The 20,313-nt window shown below is 46.7% G+C and overlaps 1 protein-coding gene across 3 annotated transcripts in view; it reads right to left on the minus strand.

The window, feature by feature from the left end:
• The window catches only part of BDP1 (B double prime 1, subunit of RNA polymerase III transcription initiation factor IIIB), a 121,690-nt gene that overhangs the window by 65,700 nt on the left and 35,677 nt on the right, over positions 1-20,313 (minus strand). For all 3 annotated transcript variants that reach the window (XM_053294878.1, XM_053294879.1, XM_053294877.1), the window contains exons 12-18: positions 19,518-19,650; positions 19,018-19,082; positions 16,132-16,225; positions 15,819-15,910; positions 15,136-15,295; positions 12,808-12,890; positions 5,991-6,234 (exon numbers count right to left, since the gene is read on the minus strand). In XM_053294878.1, coding sequence (XP_053150853.1) covers positions 5,991-6,234; positions 12,808-12,890; positions 15,136-15,295; positions 15,819-15,910; positions 16,132-16,225; positions 19,018-19,082; positions 19,518-19,650 — 871 coding nt within the window. The remainder of the gene's footprint in view (positions 1-5,990; positions 6,235-12,807; positions 12,891-15,135; positions 15,296-15,818; positions 15,911-16,131; positions 16,226-19,017; positions 19,083-19,517; positions 19,651-20,313) is intronic.

A 20,313-nucleotide genomic window follows, 5' to 3' on the forward strand; every position in this document is an offset into this window, starting at 1 on the left:
AGTGCAGTAAACCTGCTGGCATCGTGGTTGGTACTGAAGTGTCATGGCTCAGACTTCTGAGTCAGAAGAGTCAGAGGGGGAACGGGAGGACTCGGTTGGGAGTACAGGCTCAGAGGAAAAGCAGCGGGATTTGGCTGGGGAAACAGACTCTGGACCTGGGCTGGAACGGCAGCATACAGAGGAATTTCAACAGCTGGCAGACATGAGTGCTGTAGAGGCTGATCAGGAGGAAGCTGGAATTTCACCAGTGTTAAGGAGTCTTGAGAGAAAGGCTCAGTGGGAGACATGCAGGTGCAAGATATCACAGGAGAAGAAATAGAAGTGCTGAGTCAGGAAAGCCTGATTGGCTGCTGGTTATCTTGAGCCCTATATTAAGCAGACGGTTATTGGCACCGATTGCTGTTACCAACTTTCGCTTACCGTAGACCGTGTTCATACTTAGCATTCTTCAAACCTTTCGTGTTCCAGCCATCCTTGTTCTGTTCATTCCCTGCTCTGTTTTCTTAGTTATTACTCATTTATCGTAGAGGGGGGCGTACCTAGTTTAGTTCAAGGGGTCTTTATTTTGTTTGCTACTATTTTTCTTTGTGAGTATTTTTCGATTTCATTCGTGCAGCTTCGCTGCTACTCTTATTTCCAGACTTTCTTTTTAACTCACAGAAGTAGAGCTGAAGGGGTTGTAAATCCTGTCAGGTGAGCTGAGCCAACAGATTTACGACATGAAGGCACAGCTGATGTCAACATCGATGTCAACATTGAGCCTGTGAAAAGGGTGCCCTGCTCCATGAACGCCGTAGCCAATATCATGGTCGATGCTGGAGGCAGAATTTCCGATGTCGACGGCTGTCCTGTTGATGTTGCCAGAACAGCTGCTGATGTTGAAGGCGGGCTATAGCTCTGTAGTGTAGTTGGAGAAGGCATGCTTGTCCTTCGATTTCAACTTGCTCCGATGCTTCTTCCGTGGCAGAGAATCCTTTTCATTCGAGGAGTGTTTCCTTTTTTGTCTTTATGTTGATGAGACAGTATCGAGACCTCTTTTGGTCTTTTGAATAACGGCTCTGTGTGTTTTGCAGCGGTTTTAGACTGCAAATCAGCAGAACCCTGCATGTTCGATGCTGAGCCCAGCATCAATCCACTCCCCAATGTTGAAGTGTAATTTGGCCTCAGAGTCGGTGGATGAAGTGCCTTGTCATACAACGCTGGACGCAGATGCAGTGCCCGATTCTCAAAGTTTGCTTGGAGAAAGAACGGCATATTTTGCATGCTGTCAGATTGTGCTGCTGTCTTAAGCACAGGAGGCATGAATCATCGTAGTCTGTTGATGGTAACTTAGCCCGACAGTTCACATAATGCTTGAATGTTTTCTTAGTCTCCATCACCTTAAAGGTGTGCCCTGAGGCTACAGCCCTGCGACTCCAGGACACATAAAATCCAAATCCATGTAATCCATTAAACATTAGAATTGTCAAAAAACAATCCAAGTTTAATATTGAACTTCTGTTGGTGGACCGATCACCATGCTGCTCAACAGAGTCCCTAACTGAGCTGACGGACTTGGTCTCGGGTTTGGTGTTGGAGTCCCCTAGGCTTGTGGTGCTGGGGGACTTCAATGTTCATTTTGGGACCAATTTGTCCGGGGTGGCTCAGGAGTTCATAGCAGCCATGACGACTATGGGCCTATCTCAAGGGGTCTTGGGACTGACACACATTGCAGGTCACACGCTTGATTTGGTCTTTCACTCTGATCAGGGTGGTGTTCTGTGGGTGGGGACTCCTGTGATTTCCCCATTGTCATGGATGAGCCACCATCTGGTTAAGGTTAGACTCACAGTCACACCCCACCTTCGCAGGGGTGAGGGACCTATTAGGATGGTCCACCCGAGAAGGTTATTGGATCCAATAGGATTTCAAGAAGCCATGGAGGGATTTAGTGTTGGCTCAGCCAGCAATCCTGTTGATGCCCTGGTGGAGAACTGGAACAGCAAACTCACTGGGGCAGTAGACATGATCACTCCTAAGCGTCCTCTCTGGCCAGCTTCAAAATTGGCCCTTTGGTATACAGAAGAACTAAGGGGGCTGAAGCGGCAAGGTAGACGACTGGAGTGCAGGTGGAGAAAGCCTCGTCTTGAATCCGACAGATTGCAACATAGAGTTCATTTGAAGATCTATGCTCTGGCAATAAGTGCAGCAAAGAAGCTACTTTTCTGCCCGTATTGCATCCGCAAGTTCACGTCTGGCGTTGTTGTTCAGGGTTGTGAGAGGATTAGTATGTGCCCCTCCTCTCTTGAATCGGAACCTGGAACCATTGCTTACTCACTGTGATGTACCGTATTTTTCGGACCATAAGACGCACTCCCCCCCCAAAAAAGTGGGGGGGAAATGAGGGTGCGTCTTATGGTCCGAATGCTGTCCCCTGCCGCCGCCCCCCCCGATTAGGGGCCAAATCGGCCCAAGCTAACTGCCGCCGCGGCCGCCCCCGTCACCGCCCGCCCGGATTAGGGGCCGAATCGGCCCAAGCTACGGTAACTGCCACCGTGGCCGCCCCCGCCGCCAACCGCCCGCCCGCCCTCCCTCCCAGCTGCCCAGTCCTAACCTTCTAAGCCCGATCAGAGACCCATACCGGTAACTGGAGAAGGAGAGAGGAGCTCGCAAGAAGAGCTCCTCTCTCTCCAAAGCCTCGGCCCGAACTGGCGCTTTGGCCGCAAAGGACGCCTGGAAATTCCCAGGCGTCCTTTGCGGCCAAAGCGCCAGTTTGGGCCGAGGCTTTGGAGAGAGAGGAGCTCTGTTTGCGAGCTCCTCTCTCCTTCTCCAGCTACCGGTATAGGTCCCTGATTGGGCTTAGAAGGTTAGGACTGGGCAGCTGGGAGGGCGGTCGGCGGCGGGGGCAGCCGTGGCGGCAGTTACCGTAGCTTGGGCCGATTTGGCCCCTAATCCGGGCGGGCAGGCAGTGGCCGCGGCGGCAGTTAGCTTGGGCCGATTTGGCCCCTAATCAGGCAGGGGGGACAGCATTCGGACCATAAGACTGGGTGCGTCTTATGGTCCGGTGCGTCTTATGGTCCGGTGCGTCTTATGGTCCGGTGCGTCTTATGGTCCGGTGCGTCCGAAAAATATGGTATTTAATGAATTCTTTGTGGGGGAAATCTCTCATATTCTGGCCGACTTAGATTCTGTCTCCACAATTACTTCAGTGTCTGATGTGGAGATGTCCAGCGACTCCTCTTATGTGGTTAGTTTGGATCAGTTCCAGTTTGTGACTCCCGAGGATGTGGACAAGCTGATTGGAACGGTGCGGCCTACCACCTGTTCTCTTGACCCTTGTCTGACATGGCTTATATTATCTGGCAGGGGGGTTGTTGTAGAAGGCATGGTAGAGATTAAAAATGCGTCTCTGAGGGAAGGTAGGATGCCTCCTAGTCTTAGTGAGGCAATTATTAGACCGCTTCTGAAGAAGCCTACTTTGGATCCCACAGAGCTGAGTAACTACAGGCCTGTCTCCAACCTTCCGTGGCTGGGCAAGGTAATTGAGAGGGTGGTCGCCTCCAAGCTCCAGACAGTCTTGGAAGAAACTGATTATCTAGACCCATTTCAAACCGACTTCTGGGCTGGATATGGTGTGGAAACTGCCTTGGTCAGCCTGATGGATGATCTCCAACTGGGAATTGACAGAAGAAGTGTGACTCTGTTGCTCCTTTTGGACCTCTCGGCGGCTTTCAATACTGTCGACCATAGTATCCTTCCGGAGCGTCTGAGGGGGCTGGGAGTGGGAGGCACTGGTCTGCGGTGGTTCCGCTCCTACCTCTCGGGCAGGTTCCAGATGGTGTCCCTTGGAGACTGCTGTTCTTCAAAATCTGAACTTTTGTATGGTGTCCCTCAGGGCTCCGCATTGTCTCCAATGTTGTTTAACATCTACATGAAACCGTTGGGAGAGATCATCAGGAGATTTGGTGCAGTGTGTTATCAGTATGCTGATGACACTCAAATCTATTTCTCCTTGTCAGCATCATCAGGAGGGGGCATAACCTCCCTAAATGCCTGTCTGGAGGCGGTAATGAGCTGGATGAGGGATAAAAAACTGAGACTGAATCCAGATAAGACGGAGGTACTCTTGTGCAGGGTCGAAACTTGGGAGACGATTTTGATCTGCCTGTTCTAGATGGGGTCACACTTCCCCAGAAGGAACAGGTACGCAGTCTGGGGGTACTTCTGGATCCAAGTCTCTCCCTGGTGTCCCGGGCTGAGGCGGTGGCCAGAGGTGCCTTCTATCAGCTTCGGCTGATACGCCAGCTGTGCCTGTTTCTTGAGATAGATGACCTCAAAACAGTGGTACATCTGCTGGTAACCTCCAGACTGGATTACTGTAATGCGCTCTATGTAGGACTGCCCTTGTATGTAGTCCGGAAACTACAGTTGGTTCAAAATGCAACAGCCAGGCTGGTCTCTGGGACATCTAGGAGAGACCATATTACTCCTGTATTGAAGGAGTTACACTGGCTGCCGATATGTTTCCGGGTAAAATACAAGGTGTTAATTCTAACCTATAAAGCCCTAAGCAGCTTGGGCCCTGGGTTTTTAAGAGAACGTCTTCTTCGTTATGAACCCCACCGCCCACTGAGATCATCAGGAGAGGTCCGTCTGCATTTTTCACCGGTCCGTCTGTTGACTACTCAGGGACGGGCCTTCTCCGTTGCTGCCCCAGGGTTTTGGAATGCGCTCCCTAGTGAAATAAGAGCCTCCCCATCTCTGACAATTTTTAAAAAGTCTTTAAAGGCGCACTTGTTCACCCAGGCTTTTAACTGATACTGTTTTGATTGTTTTTAATAATGTTTTAGAATATTGTTTAAAAAAAATTTAAATTGTCATATTTTAAATTTCTCGTTTTTGTTTTTAACTAATGTTTTAATTTTGTTGTAAACCACCCAGAGACGTAAGTTTGGTGCGCTATAAAAATATGTTAGATAGATAGATAGATAGATAATATGAATTGCTTATCTTTCTCTCTCTTGAATCTAGATGAACCAAGAAGCCAGAAATGAGGTGTTGACGCTTTGGAGGTCAAATAGAAACTAGGAAAATGGCTCCCCCAACTGCTGATTTCAACAGAAGCACAAAGCACGTGCAGGGCAGAGTGGACATCACGAGGAGCTAGTCAATCTACCCGCAAGGTTCCTGCGCAGGTGCAGAACCCATTCATTATTAATGCAATGGATCACGATCCAGATCCAAAGATACTTTGAAACAATACCTACAAACTAACTCTGGCCTTCTTCATTACTAGATACAGAGAATCCAAAATGGCTTATTGAAACAGGTAGAATAAGCCCACAAACTTGCAGGTTACACAGACTTCTTCCAAACATGAATTCATTGTAATTCAAAAGTTTTCAGCCATATTTTACCATGACTGTTGGTAAACAAAAGGTGCAGTTTGGATTATTTGGTATCCTGTCTAGAAATAAGCAACCAATTTTAAGTTATCAGGCCAAACATATACATATGTTGTTTCTTAAGTAGAAGACTGTGAACATAAACATAGGGATACAGATATACAGTAAAAAGGTGGTGATAATTTTTAGCTCAACTACTTAAACTTTATGCAATAAACGTTGTAGTCTTGAATGCTTTGAAATCTAGGCTACATACAAAAACAAATGTTTGTATGTGTGTTGCCCCAAATCTGGCAATATTTCACTCCCATAGTAGAAGGACACAAATGAATAAAGGAGATTGAAATCCCTTTGACTATCACTGTAAAAAATGGTCTACCTGTCCTCCAGATCCATGAGCCTTCATTGCCATTTATTATCTGAACACTAACAAGCAATTGCAAAAGCATTGAATATTCAGATGTTAACTTTATATCCATAATAAGAAAATGAGTGTTCTAGCACCTGAGAGACTAGACTCAAGTCCAACCTTCATGGGCTGGAGCTTACTTAATTCATCCAATGTGTTAAAGGCAACAAGAAGGTATTAAAATGTATTATACTCACAGCGGTTTCCTTAATAAGGAGTTTACTGCTACTGCATTCATGTTGCATCACAGTCTTCTCTGGCACACTGGTTACTTCAGTTGCTTTTTCTCCTTCTGCCTCAGTATTTCTTGGTGATTCCCCTTGCCTTCTAACTACCTTTCCTAAATTTGGCTTTATCCTCTGCATTCGCCCCCTTGCTAACAATGCAGGTTTTAGGATGGTCTGCTTGCTATTTTCTTGTAAAGTAGATTTCTCACAAGCCCTGAAAGAAAAATCATACAAGAAAACATTATATGTACTCTCAAGGCAATTGGGGGGTGGGGGGGTGGGAGATCAATACTCCAAAGATTCTGCATTTAAACCCAAATGGTTATTGTCAATTTGGAAAGTGTTTTGTAACAATAGGGAAATCAACTTTCCTGACCTGAAAAAACAGGTTGCTCACCTGTAACTGATGATCTGGTAGAGATCCGTCGATATCCATCAGAATGGGGTTCTGCGCCTGCTCAGGAGCCGAGCGGTAGCCATGCCTGAGCTAGTCGAAGCACCCAAGCCACGCCCCCACTCTGCAGCGTGCTATTTAAGGCGTGGCTGAGGCACGAAGTCCTTCAGTTCTTGGACGACCGCCGTGGAGGACGATCATCTGTCAGGTAAATTCATCCATGAAGTAAACGAGAGCCCAAGTGAACAGAAGGAGGCTGCACACCTGAACGCACATAGAAGCAGCACTACTGGAAAGGGGAGGACGGGAGGGTCTTATGGATATTGACGGATCTCTACCAGATCATCAGTTACAGGTGAGCAACCTGTTTATCTGGTTCGAGATCCGTCGATGCCCATAAGAATGGGTGTTTAGCAAGCTCCACTAGGAGGAGGGAGCAGTAGTGGCTAATGCAACACCTGTTTCAAAACACTTCTCCCAAAAGTAGCCTCCGCAGCTGAGCATACGTCTATGGCGTAGTGCTTTACAAAGGGGGATTCTGAGGACCAGGTAGCAGCTTTACAGATGTCCTCAAAGGAGACCCCAGAAAGGCGTGCAGAAGAAGAAGCATGAGCCCTGGTGGAGTGGGCCTTAATAGCTTCTGGAGGTGGTTTACCTTGCAGATGATAAGCAAGCAGAATGAGTTCCACCAACCATTTTGACATTCTTTGCCTTGAGAGCGGGGATCCTTTAGTTGGCCCCTTATAGGATATGAAAAGTCGGATAGACAGTCTGAACGCCTTTGTGCGGTCCATGTAGTATAGGAGGGCACGGCATACATCCATGGCATGTAACGACTGCTCAAGTGCAGAAGTAGGATTCCTGAAGAAAGTTGGTAAGATGATTTCCTGATTTAGGTGGAAATTGGAGACAACTTTCGGTTGTCTGGGTAAAAGATCGTATAATGGGAGTCAACCCTGAGGGCTGTGAGTTCACTCATACGTCTGGCAGTAGTAATGGCTATTAAGAAGGCCATTTTCCAAGACACCAGCTTCAGTTAAGCGGTGGCCATGGGCTCAAAGGGAGCCTGGGTTAATGATGACAAGACTAATGATAAGCTCCATGGATGCACTGGAGATTTGATTGAAGGGTAAACTCGTGAAAGGCCTTTCAGGAAGGCTTTGCTCAAAGGGTGTGAAAACAACGTACTCCCATCCCAATCTGGATGGTAAGAGGACAAGGCGGCCAGATGGACTTTTAAGAACACATTAGCCAGACCTTTTGTCTTCAGAGTGGTAAGGTACTGCAGAACTTCACAGATTGAAGCATGTTTAGGAAGGAACCCTTTAGTGCGGGCGTAGGCCTTAAATCGATACCATTTGCTTTGATAATTCAGGCGTGTAGATTCCTTCCGTTGATTGAGCAGAATATGATTTAACAGACGATCCGCCACACGGTCAGGCGGAGGGTTTGGACGTCTGGGTGTAGAATGTGACCCTCGTCCTGAGTGAGTAGATCTCGCCAATGAGGAAGGTGTTTGTAGCAGTTCTTTGCCAGTCTGCGTAGCCGTGGAAACCAAGACTGCCTTAGCCACCAAGGAGTCACTAGGATGCAGTTGGTTGGATTGGCCAGTAGGCGAGCTACAACTCTGGATATTAACGGAAGAGGAGGAAACATGTAAGGAGTCTCCAGGGACCAATCTAGTTGAAAAGCATCCCCAAGGGATTGGGGGTCGTGACCCGCCCTCGAGCAGAAGCGGCTGCATTTCGCATTCTTGGAGCAAGCGAAGAGGTCCACTGTGGGTCTCATCCATAGGTCGAAGAAGGGAGTCAAAGCCTCCGTCTGGAGTTCCCACTCGTGTTGGCGGTCTTGCAGGAAGACCCGGCTGAGGTCGTCCACCAAGGTGTTGTCTAAGCCCTTGATATGAACAGCTATTGGATAAATCCGATGCTGAATGCACCAGTGCCACAACTGCACACTGAGGGCGCACAGACTGCGGGAGACTCCCTCCTTGGTGATTGATATAAGCCTGCGCCATCATCTTATCGAGATGGATCTGGACAACCTTGCCCTGAAGGATAGGTAGGAAGGCTTGCAGTGCCTGGAAGACAGCTAGGAGCTCGAGGAAACTGATGTGCAATTGTGCTCGACGGAGCGACCATCTCCCCTGGACTTTGTGGTTGTTGCAATAAGCTCCCCAGCCTTGTAGGGAGGCATCTGTAGCCATCCAGACTACTGGTGATGGGGCCTGGAAGGGAACTCCACTGAGTAGGTTCCTGCGCTGTGTCCACCAGATGAGCGACTGAAGCACCTGAGGTGGAAGCCGTAAAGGCTTCAACTGGCTGTCCCGAATGGGATGAAACACCAACAGGAACCAGAGCTGGAGCTTTCGCATTTTTAGACGCGCAAAGTGAATCACCGTGTTGCAAGATGCCATCAGGCTCAGAAGGCATTGCATCTTGCAAGCTTGTTGTTGGGGTTGCTGTTGGAAGAGAAGCACAAGGTCCCTGATGCAGGAAAACCTGTCCTCTGGTAGGAACTCTCTCTGTTGTACGGTATCCAGAGTCGCCCCCATATATGAGGTTATGGGCACTGAGTTCAGATGTGATTTTTTCCAATTTTTTCGACACCCAGGTCCCTTAGCAGGTCCACTACATAGCGGATGTGCGGATGTAACTCGCTTTTGTCTTGTGTGGCCAGGAGCCAGGTGTCTAAATAAGGATAGACTGAAACCCCCTTGGTCCGTAGATGAGCAATCACCACCACCATACATTTTGTAAAAACCCTCGGGGCGGTGGACAGTCCGAAGGGCAATGCAGTATATTGAAACACTTGGTGTCCGACGGTGAAACGTAAATACTTGCGATGACAAGGCCTTATATTGATATGAAAATAGGCGTCCCTGAGGTCCAGTGTTGCAAGCCACTTCTCTCCCTGGAGCAGTGGAAGAATCTGTTGCAATGCCATCATACGGAATTTCTTGACGCTGATGAACTTGTTCAGGCAGCGGAGATCCGTAACGGGTGAATGCCCCCGTCCCGTTTGGGAATTTGAAAGTAACGGGAGTAGAACCCATCCCGCCTGTCTGCCCATGACACCAGGGCAATAGCCCCCTTCTCCAATAGTTCCCCCACCTCTTGTTGCAATGCGTCCGAAGGAGGAGTGAGTCTCACCCCCAAGAACCACGGCATAGAGCTGAATTCGATCGCATAGCCAGCAGTTATAATCTTCAGGACCCAGCGATCTGCTGTTATACGGTGCCATGTGGGGGCATGGCTTGCCAGCCTGATGGTCAGATGGAACGTTTGGATGGAACGAACCGCTGAGGCACATGCTGAAACCCCCACAGGCGGGAAAGGGGAGTTGAGAGGTGTCGATCGGCAGTTTGGATTCTCAAAGACGCTTCTGCGCGTCTTGTGACTTAGGACGCTGGGATTGATTGGCCTTCGCCTTCTGGTGGTAAGGCCAGCGCTGATAAGTAGAATAGTCTCTCCAGAAGTCCCGTCGATCTTGATTCCGGTAAGACGGGCGGAACTTATTGTAGTTAGAGTGGAATCTCGGGGCAGTAGTTGAAGTAGACGGGTGTGCAGTAAAAGTCTTAGCTGTAAATTTCGACTTTTTCAGTTGTTCCATGGTCGTGTCAGTTGTTTCGCTAAAGAGGCCGGTGCTGTCAAAGGGGAGCCCTTCTATCTTATCCCGCATGTCTTGCTGCAAGCCTGTAGACCTTAACCAGGCATGCCTCCTCAAAGTAACCGCAGCTGTCATTGCGTGGGATTCACTTTCCGCCAGGTGTTTCGCAATACTGAGTTATCTGCGCGTCAGGTCATCTGAATTGTCAAGGGTTTGGCGAAACTTGGTCTTAAAGTCCTCAAAGGCTAAAGAGTCCAGGTCTTTCTCAAGAAGTTCCCACAGGCCATGACCATACTTAGCAGTGCAGGCCACATAATTAGCCACCTTTATGGAAAGACACGAAGTTGAGTAGACCTTTCGTCCAAGTAGGTCCAATTTCCTGCCCTCCTTGTCGGGAGAAACACTGTACCGCTTGCCCGACTTTGACGATGTGGCACAGTCAATGACCAAGGAATTAGGAGCTGGATGCTTCAGAAGATATTCATTATCTTTATCCTGAACCCTATAAAGGCTCTCTGGTTTCTTTGAAGTTGGGGTGGAAGTGTGCAGGACCTCCCAGGCACAATTGGCAGCCCTGGTGATGACGGGCAACATTGGCAGAGCCACTGGGGCAGTAGATTGTGATTTCAGCATGAAGTTATACACTGGGTCGTTGATAGTGGCGAGTTGGGAGCGAAGATCCAGACCCAAAGCCTCAGCCATTGATCTTATTTGTCTGTGGTAAGCCTTTAGCTCGTCATTAGGAGAAACATAGGTAATCAGTGCAATGTCTGTGGGTGGTTCCACAATTGTGCTTTCATCATCTGGGTCAGATTCTAAATCAGACGAGCCATAGTGCTCTGATGGCGAGTCCAGCGGTGGCCTGTCCTCTTCTGACAGGACAGCGGTCATTTGCATTCCAGTAGTAACCAGTGGAGACGGTACAGGGACAGTCTGTGTCGACACTGAACAAAAAGACACTGCAGTTGTCTGTGAAGCTCATTGGAGGACGACCAATTGGGAGGTTTGGGTGGCCACAGCAACAGAAAACTTGGTGGTCTGCACATCCTGTGTGGGAGACACGGGCCTCCAGAGCCTGTTGCTCTCGCAAGCATAAGGAGCACCCGGGGAGGACGTACCCAGTGTGGTATGGCTGAATCCACAAGTATGCCATGAAGTGGAAGACTGCAGATGGTCAGCCGACAAAGGAGCAGTTGCAGTTGTTGTAGCTGTAGGAGATAAGACACGTGGAGCAGGGTCGATATCACCAGGAAGGAAGCCCTTGAAAGTCGATGCCGAGTGTGCACTAGATGAAGAGTCCAACAAGGAAAGAAGAGAACGTGTAGCCGCTGGAAGGTTTTCCTCAGCATCAACGTCGATGATCTCGAAGCTCGGTATCGGGGCTCGGTACCGAGGAATCACCTGTGTCAACGCGGAGAGGACCGGCGTGTGTAGGGCCGAAGGTAATCTAGCCACAGCCTGTGGCATCGAAGGAGAAGCTGAAGATCCCAGTGGAGTCGGGGCTGGAGAAAGCAAGCTAGCCAATGGCATCGATGTCGACATCGAGGTCGGCACCGGTGTAGAATGAACATCTATCAGAGTTGGCTCAGTATCGACCACCGTCAGAGTCGACTGCTGTAGGATGACCGCCGCAGCCGTCAGCACTGAAGGACCGGTCGATGTCGAAGGTGTAGACGTTGGTGGTTCAGTCAGAAGATTAGGTAACGAAGGCTGCGTTGAGGAAGGCAAAGGGGTACAATCCCAAGGACGGTCCTGGAGCCTTCGACGCTTCTCGACAGGCAACGGGATGCGGTCAGAGCCTCGACGCTTGGTCGATTTTCCAAATTCACCATAATGGCATGAAATGGTAGGGGAAGAGGCGGAAGAAGACGCCAACCTCGATTCCAATGTCGATCCAGAAGGCTTCGACATCGAAGGTATAGTCAATGTCAAAGATGAAGACCGTTCCTTAGCGGGACGCTTTGCAGATGTCGAGCCCGACTTCGCCGAATCATGATGTGAAGACTTAAGCTTGCTCGAGTGTGAAGGAGGTATCAATGCCGATTTCGGTGTCACCTTTGAAGGAGTAGCCGAAGTCAAAGAACGAGGAGTGCCTGGCGTCAAAGGACTAAGCACTTCATCATAGATTGCCGCACGGAGGCGGAGTGCCCGATTCTTTCGAGTCTGCTTTGAAAAAGACAGACGTATTTTACACGTGGAGACATTATGCTCCTCTCTGAGGCACAACAAACACAGGCTGTGAAGGTCTTTTGAAGGCAACTTTGCTCGACAGCCCTCACACCATTTGAAAGACTTTTTCTCGGCAGCCATAACATATCCCAAGTCCAATCCTTGATCAAAACGCCAGAAGTCGTCGAAGCCAGTCCAAGTCAAGGGCCAGAAAAATATTGTCAGTCATTCCGAATCAAAAACCCAGCGAAAACACGTCAACCAGTCCGAGTTAAATTCCAGTAAAACAGTAAAATATACGGATGAACTAACAAGAAGAGGAACTTTCCGACTACAAAGGCAGCAGACTGGAGGTCCAAACGCAAAGGCGGTCGGAAAAGAACTGAGGGACTTCGCGCCTCAGCCACGCCTTAAATAGCACGCTGCAGTGTGGGGGCGTGGCTTGGGCGCTTCGACTAGCTCAGGCATGGCTACTGCTCAGCTTCTGCGCAGGCGCAGAACCCCATTCTTATGGGCATCGACGGATCTCGAACCAGATAAAGCCAAATACAAATCTCTAGCTGAATAGCTTTTTCTATTTTCAGCGAGCCACCTCCATAATTCCATCATACTTACAGAGTTTTAGTATGTAAATGCAGGAAATCTTTCTCTACAGTCTCTGCTGTGGTGACCATGTGTGTGTCATCCAGTTCATTATTCTGAAAATTAAGCACAAAAGTAAAGTGAATGGCTGCGCCTTTCCAGCAAAATCTCTCTCAGCCACTAAAACTTGCAGTCACAGGACACAAGACTGAATGCAAAGCTTTAACCAATGAAAAACTTATATTGATTAAACATAATACATTAATCATAAAACATAATGAAGAAAATAAAGGTGCATTTCAGTCAAAGCAAAATACAGGTGCATTTCTACATGTGTACAGGTTCACCATACAAGTCCACAATCTGTTAAGGAATTTAACTAGTATTCTTCAAATATCAGCTTCTATTACTCTGACAACAGTACTATACAGTTTGGAAGTGTATATACAGTGGCTGGTGAAAGCTGGAAGCCAAAGATGGGGATAGAGGAAGAAACACTGCAGTGCACTCTTTCTTCCTATCTCTCATGCACAGCTACTAGCAATAGCTCCTACTGCCAGGGCCAGATCAAGGTCTGAGGGGGGGGGCCAGGGAAGATAGGGAGGGCTCATATCCACATAGCCAGCAAGTAAGATCGTGTGTGTGTATGTCTTTTGTAGTATGTATTCATAAGTGGTAAATATGAAAAAGGCTGGGTATCTGTTATTCTTCAGACTGAAAACAACTGCATGTTGTACAGACTGCCGAAGAAAAAAGAAATTCAGACCCCTATTTTAGCTGTAGCATTTCTGGAGGTCCAGGATCTCTGAGTTTAATTTTGTTCATTTCAGCATCTTGTTAATTGAGACTAGAATCCTGTATGCACTTACCTTGGAGTAAGTCCCATTTAATACAGTGGGGCTTTCTTCCAAGTAGACATGAAGAGGATGCTCATGATCCAGTGAAAAAGGAAAAACCTTCAGTGAAAAAGCTGGGCTGTAGTGGTGTGCACAGAACCGGCGCCTGCTGGTTTGAAGGTGGTGGTGGGGATATTTTTAAGGACAGAGGAGGGTGCTCATTTCTCCCACCAGTGCTGTCTTTTAAAATGGTCCGGCGGGGAGGCAGCATACCTCCTTGCTGCCCCGGTGCCTCCTTGGACCGGAAGCGCCTGGACGTGCCTGTGGGGGCCAGCCATGGTTAGTCAACAAGGGGAAATGTCCTCAATCCTGGGGCAGCAGCAGAAAGAAAGTTCATAAAACAGCCTATGAAGGAGCCAAGGCTTGAGGGAGGGGACAGGCAGGAGGAAAGAACAGACAGGAAAGCGGCTTGCAGGTTAGTTGATATAACAGGACAGAGAATTGCATGTTGATGTTGGAGTAGTACTGGGAGCAGAGCACGTGAGGAAGCAGAACTCAAGCTCCAATGTGCACAGGATGTGCACCGGCTAGGGGCAGTTCGGAGGCGGGGGGGGGATACTTTTAAGGACTGGGGAGGATGCACTCAAACACCCCCGCTGTGTTTGCCCCGCTGATGCTGCAGTTTAAAAGAGGCCAGTGGGGCAGCAATGTATCTCCCTGCCTCCCTGTTGCCCCCTCAGACCAGAAGTACACCAGGGCATGGGCATACATTGCACTCACATCAGGTACTTCCGGTCCAAAGAGACAACAGGGAGGAATGATACCACCCCGCCGGACTCTTTTAAACTGCAGCACCAGTGGTGGGGGAGTAGCGGGGGTGTGTGTGTGAGTACACCCTCTCCAGTCCTTAAAGGTATCCCCCCCACCCCACGACTTTGAACCGGTCTAACTGCCAGTATTTTGAACCTGTTCAGAGGCCCATAAAAGGGCCTCCAAACAGGATCGTGCACATCACTAGCTCTGATCTGCGTGCAAATACCCAGCCTCCTCCAGGGATCTCAGGGAATCTGAAAGCAGCACCAGTGAGTGAAGCAGATTGAGCAAAGCTGGGAGACAGTATCGGGGTTGGGTAGGAGGCGAGGGCCCTCTGAAATAGGGGCCTGGGTGCATGGGCCCCTGGGCCCACCTCTTAATCCAGCTATGCCTATTACCACATATTCCTAAATGAGGAAGCCTGTGTCCCATTTTCTTCCACCATTAACCTTTGTCTAGAATCTTTACTGAACCATGCTAAAAGTTTGAAAACTCTTTGAATACTTACATCTTGGTGGAAGAATTATGCACACCATATGTGAATTTGCTTAATTTCTGTTTAACTTATTCTGAGCATAGACAGATGCACTCACAGCACACTGTGAACAATTAATGAAATCTATATGGAGCTCAATCAAACAAAAGGAATGTGGAGAGTGAGATTTTCCTAATCTCCAGATAAAAAAATATTTAAGTACAGCATATTGAATACCTTTCCCACTGTTCCATCAGGCTCTGGGCAAACAGTTCTGCACTCCAATTTGCCTCGGCCAGGTTCTTCTTTTCTGCTGAACACTTTCACTATATTAGGTTTCAATTTCTGCCAGCGGCCTCTCATTTCTGTTTTTTCTACAAGAACATTTTGAGTTTCTCTGCACGAAAGAAAGAAAAAAATTACTCTCATATTTTTAAAGCTGCAGCCTTATTTAGGCAAAAAATACCTCTCAACCACAATACAATACAATTTCTATTAGTAATTGACTTAAAATAGTAAGAGATTGGCTAATACAATAAACTTTTTTAAAAACAGGGAATTCTGTAACTTTCTATATGATTTGAATTATGTGAATCTAAATGGCAATGGCAAAATATCTTTAAAAAAATATATAGCTTCCATCTTCATTCCCTGGAATAGTTCCTTACCCCTGAATCCCTTGCATGGTTGAAGTTTACGACTATATATTCTGCACAAAAAGGATGAGTTTGATTCAATGTAAGACTTTCATCTAAAGAAATCACAATCACCACTTCTTCCATCTCTTACTATCCATGTAAAAACAAACCAGTGTAAGATGTTTTGTTACTAAGTAATTCCTACAGTATCTAATTTGGAGATCTCCTTATGTGATGAACATAATGAGTGGTGAAGTGCCACACTGTTTTCTATATACTTACTGGGATTCCTTCCCCACATCATTGTTTGTTCTTTCTGCCATATCTTCTATGGTAGGGCCAGTTGTTTTAGCTACTTTATCTTCCACAGTATTCTAATTGAATGAAACAAAAATTGTAACAGTGCGAAAAATTTCTTGAAATGAATGACAAAGTTGATCTATGTAATCAGTGTAAGTACCTGTGACCTAAGAGTAGATCCCACGAAAGCCTAGAATAACCCCCATTTCATCACAGTACCACAGGTAGAAGGGAACAGAGACATTCTGAGAATGCAAGAGACATTTTATTTACTTTTAAATGTTTAGCCCCATACCTTGGGTGTACCTTCCAGAGACTCTGAAGGGATTATCCTGACTCCTGATGTGTCATTAACTGGAGGCTCACTTTTTTTTGATGCTCTTGTTGAACTAAAATAAAGTAAGAATAAAATTATCTAGTCTTCATAATCAACAAATACTTCAAAAATAAACCATCTCATATAATAAACCTCAGTCTAAACTTTTTTTCCTACCTATTTCAGTGCCTATTCTAATGCACAGAACATCTGTGGTAAGCATTAAGATACAACCTACATAAACTTTCATAAATTCTACAAAGGTTCCTCTGAACAATAAGCTTGATCCGAAAGTGCACTTTCACATGTGGAAAAGCATCTTGTACTCATGCAAGGGCCACTTGTGCAGGATTAGAATACCTCTAAAGCAGGGCCGCACAAATTTGGACCTTCTGCTGTTTTTAGAGTAAAACTCCCATCCTTCCTAAACACAGTGGCCAAAAGTCAGGGATGATGGGAGTTGTAGTCCAACATCTTTATTTAGCAGGGGGAGAGTAACTGGCCCTATCCACCCCCAGCACAGTACCTCCAGTGACTGTTGCTGGTGTCTAGCTTGTGTTTCTTTTCAGATTGTGAGCCCTTTGGGGAGAGGGATCCATTTTATTTATTATTTCTCTGTCTAAACTGCCCTGAGTCATTTTTGGAAAGGCAGTACAGAAATCGAATAAATAATAATAATTACAACAACATCTGCAAGAGAGTTGAATTTGTGCAGCCCTGCTCTAAAGGGTTGTGCCAGAAAAGTGAACTTAATCCAAAGACATTATTTTGCTTGTGCAAGACTACAGCTGAAACCATAGTTCAGTGGCAGAGAACATGCTATGCAGGCAGATGCTCCTAGGTTCAGTCACCAGCATCTCCAGTTAAACAAATTAAGTTGCAGGACAGGGAAAAGACCTCTGCCTGGACTTCCAGGAGTCTTTGCCAATCAGAGTGCACAATACTACGCTAGAAGTAATCAGAGATCTCACTCAGTTCCGTATGTTATATGGCTTTGCACAACCTCCTGCACAAGCAGAAGCATGAGAATGGCTACAAAGCCCATAAAAGCACTGAATGAACTCTCATGTAAGCTCTCATGCAAGAGGTTCAAAACAAGAGACTTGCACTAGCACAGCAGTGTTTTGACAGTTTTTCTTTGAATTGCTGACCCCATTCCATATCATGAATTGCTTTTGAAGCTCTCCAGAATTTACCATGCAGCACATTAGTAGGGAAACTTGAACAAACCGAGTCTGAAGGCCCTCTTGAACTACATAATTAGTTCTAGCTTTTTGAGGTCCTGGCCTAAATAGGGATGTGCACGAATGTTTTGGTAGTACCTTCAAGCATGAATAAAAGCAGGTCCTTACCTGCTCCTCTGCCACATGGTGTTGCTGACCATGCTCATGGCCGCTGCAATGCAGCAGCTGCTTGCTGGCTGCTGGGGGCAGCCCCACGCAGACTTCTGTGAAGCACAGCAACACACCCAGAAAAGCAGCAGCGTGGCAAAGAAGCAGGTAAGGCCCTGATTTACTCATGCTTAAAGGTACCGCTCCCCGTCAAATCTATTCGTGCACATCCCTAGGCCAAAATATTTCATTTGGTACTAATGATTAGACCACTTCTGAAGAAAGCTGCACTTGATCCCTCGTAGTTAGCTAGCTAATTACAGACCTGTTTCTAACCTTCCATGGTTGGGCAAGGTGATTGAGCAGATGGTGGCCTCTCAGATCCAAGCAGTTTTGAATGATGCAGATTATCTAGACCCATTTCAAAATGGCTTTCACGTGGGCCAGTTAAGACTGCCTTGGGGTTGAGACTGCCTTGGAAGGCCTGATGGATGATCTCCAACTGGCTATCGACAGAGGGAGTGTGACTCTGCTGATCTTTTTGGATCTCTCTGCGGCTTTCGATACCATCAACCATGGTATCCTTCTGGACCTCCTGTGGGAGGTGGAATTGGGTGGCACTGTTTTACAGTGGTTCCGCTCCTACCTTTCTGGTAGATTCCAGATGGTGTTGCTTGGAGACTGTTGCTCTGCAAAGCGAGAACTGAAGTATGGAATTCCACAAGGCTCCATACTGTCTCCAATGCTTTTTAACATCTACATGAATCATCCACTGGGAGAGATCATCAGGTGGTTTTGTGCAGGGTGTTATCAATATGCTGATGACACCCAGATCTACTTCTCCATGTCAACCTCATCAAAAAATGGCATATCTTCTTTAAATGCCTGCTTGTAATGGGCTGGATGAGGGATAACAAACTGAAGTTGAATCCAAATAAGACAGAGGTACTGACTGTGGGGGGTCGGGACCCGGTAGATGGTTTAGATCTGCTTGTTCCGGATGGGGTTACATTCCCCCTGAAAGATCAGGTAGGTAGCCTGGGAGTGCTCCTGGACCCAAAGCTCTCCCTGGTTTCTCAGGTTGAGGCGGTGGCCAGGAGCGCTTTTTATCAGCTTCAGCTGATTCATCCGCTACATCCATTTCTAAAGGTGAATGACCTTAAAACAGTGGTACATATGCTGGTAACCTCCAGGCTTGACAACTGTAATGTGCTCTACATGGGGCTGCCTTTGTATGTAGTCCGGGCTTTCTCTGTGGCTGCCCCAGGGCTTTGGAATATGCTCCCTGCTGAAATAAGAGCACCTCCTTCTCTGTTTGTTTTCAGGAAGACCCTTAAGACTCTCCTGTTCTCACAAGCCTTTAATTAGAATTAATTTTAACAATTTTAATTTGTTTTATACTATTGTTTTTATTTTTTCATGTATTTTAATCTGATTTTTTAATATTTAAATTTTATATACCGCCTAGAGATTTACATATCAGGAGGTATAAAAATATGATAGATAAATAAATAAGTAGAACCATTCCACTCACCTTGTTTCATCATCATTACTTATTGCTGGTATACTGCTATTTTTATCCAATTCAGCTACTTCGTTCTGCAAGGAAACCAAAGTAGTCAATATTGTATCTATTTAATCCTGCTCTTTATTAAAACTCAGAGTGCCTCCAAAAACAAAGTACATAAACGCATAAACACAAACACAACAAGCAATAAAAAGACAGCTAAACACGTATACACCAAGAAACATTGGTTAAAAGGTGAATACTGTTCTATGGCTCGGCTGCCTATAGCTTTATGTCAGTCCTGGAAAGCACCAACCACAGATCCCTTGTCAGCAAATGGGGGAAAGGGTTATTTTTTTCCCCTTTTAGTTTTGAAAAGGAATATACTTAGGTACCTAGGGAATACAGTATTCTGGAGATACAGAAACCCAAACAATGTTTGGGTGGCCCAGTTTTGCTTCCACACTGATAGACACAGGACCACCCAAGTTTGCATGGGGGCTACACATGTGGATGAATATGTTTACCTTTTTGGTGCTACTCTCGTCAAATCCTGCTATAGCTGTGCTTGGAAAAGGCTGCTCAAGATAATGCTCAGAACCAGTTTCTGAATCATCTAATTCACCAGACTCCGCTTCTATGAATGCACTCTCTTGCATACTGAAAATAGTAGAATGTAAAGAAAACATTATTGGATTATTTTTCTACCCTACTTGACCAGTTCATGGAAGATTACAGGATCTCACACCCTCCTTCACACAGCCCTTTAAATCAGGGCAGAGACTTGCCTAAAGCTGTCCAATGAGCTTGTGAGTATGAGAATTTGGACCTAGGCATCTCATACTCAAACTCAGAACACTGGCTGACATCCTGACTTATGAAGCACTTGCACTTCTAGGGGTTGCAGGGGTGTGACAGGAGCCCTGTACCCCTGCATGAGAGCAGTTGTACAAGAGCCTTTCAATTCCAGAGAGCTCCCTGTGCTCTGAAAGGGTTCTGCAACATGATTCTTCTCCTGCAGAGCCCTTCTGAGAGTCCTTGAAAGAGTCTTGTCTTTTTGACTCTTGTCTTTTTGATCACGCAAGGGATCAGGGCGAGTTGCACGAGAGCTTCGATCACTCCTCCACACCTCCACTAGAAGTGTAAGCACTTCTTTAGTCAGGATGTCAGACACCGTCACTCGGCATTTGCACAGCATTGTTGAAGTACAGTGCTTTATAATCTTGTCATGTGTGTCCTCACAATGATTGTGGAAGACTAGGTCACGATTTCCATTTTATAGATGGAAACTGGTGTTGATTGGGTAACCCTGAGGCAAGTCTC

This window comes from Hemicordylus capensis, chromosome 2, assembly GCF_027244095.1.
Source record: "Hemicordylus capensis ecotype Gifberg chromosome 2, rHemCap1.1.pri, whole genome shotgun sequence".
Classification (NCBI taxonomy): Eukaryota; Metazoa; Chordata; class Lepidosauria; order Squamata; family Cordylidae; genus Hemicordylus; species Hemicordylus capensis.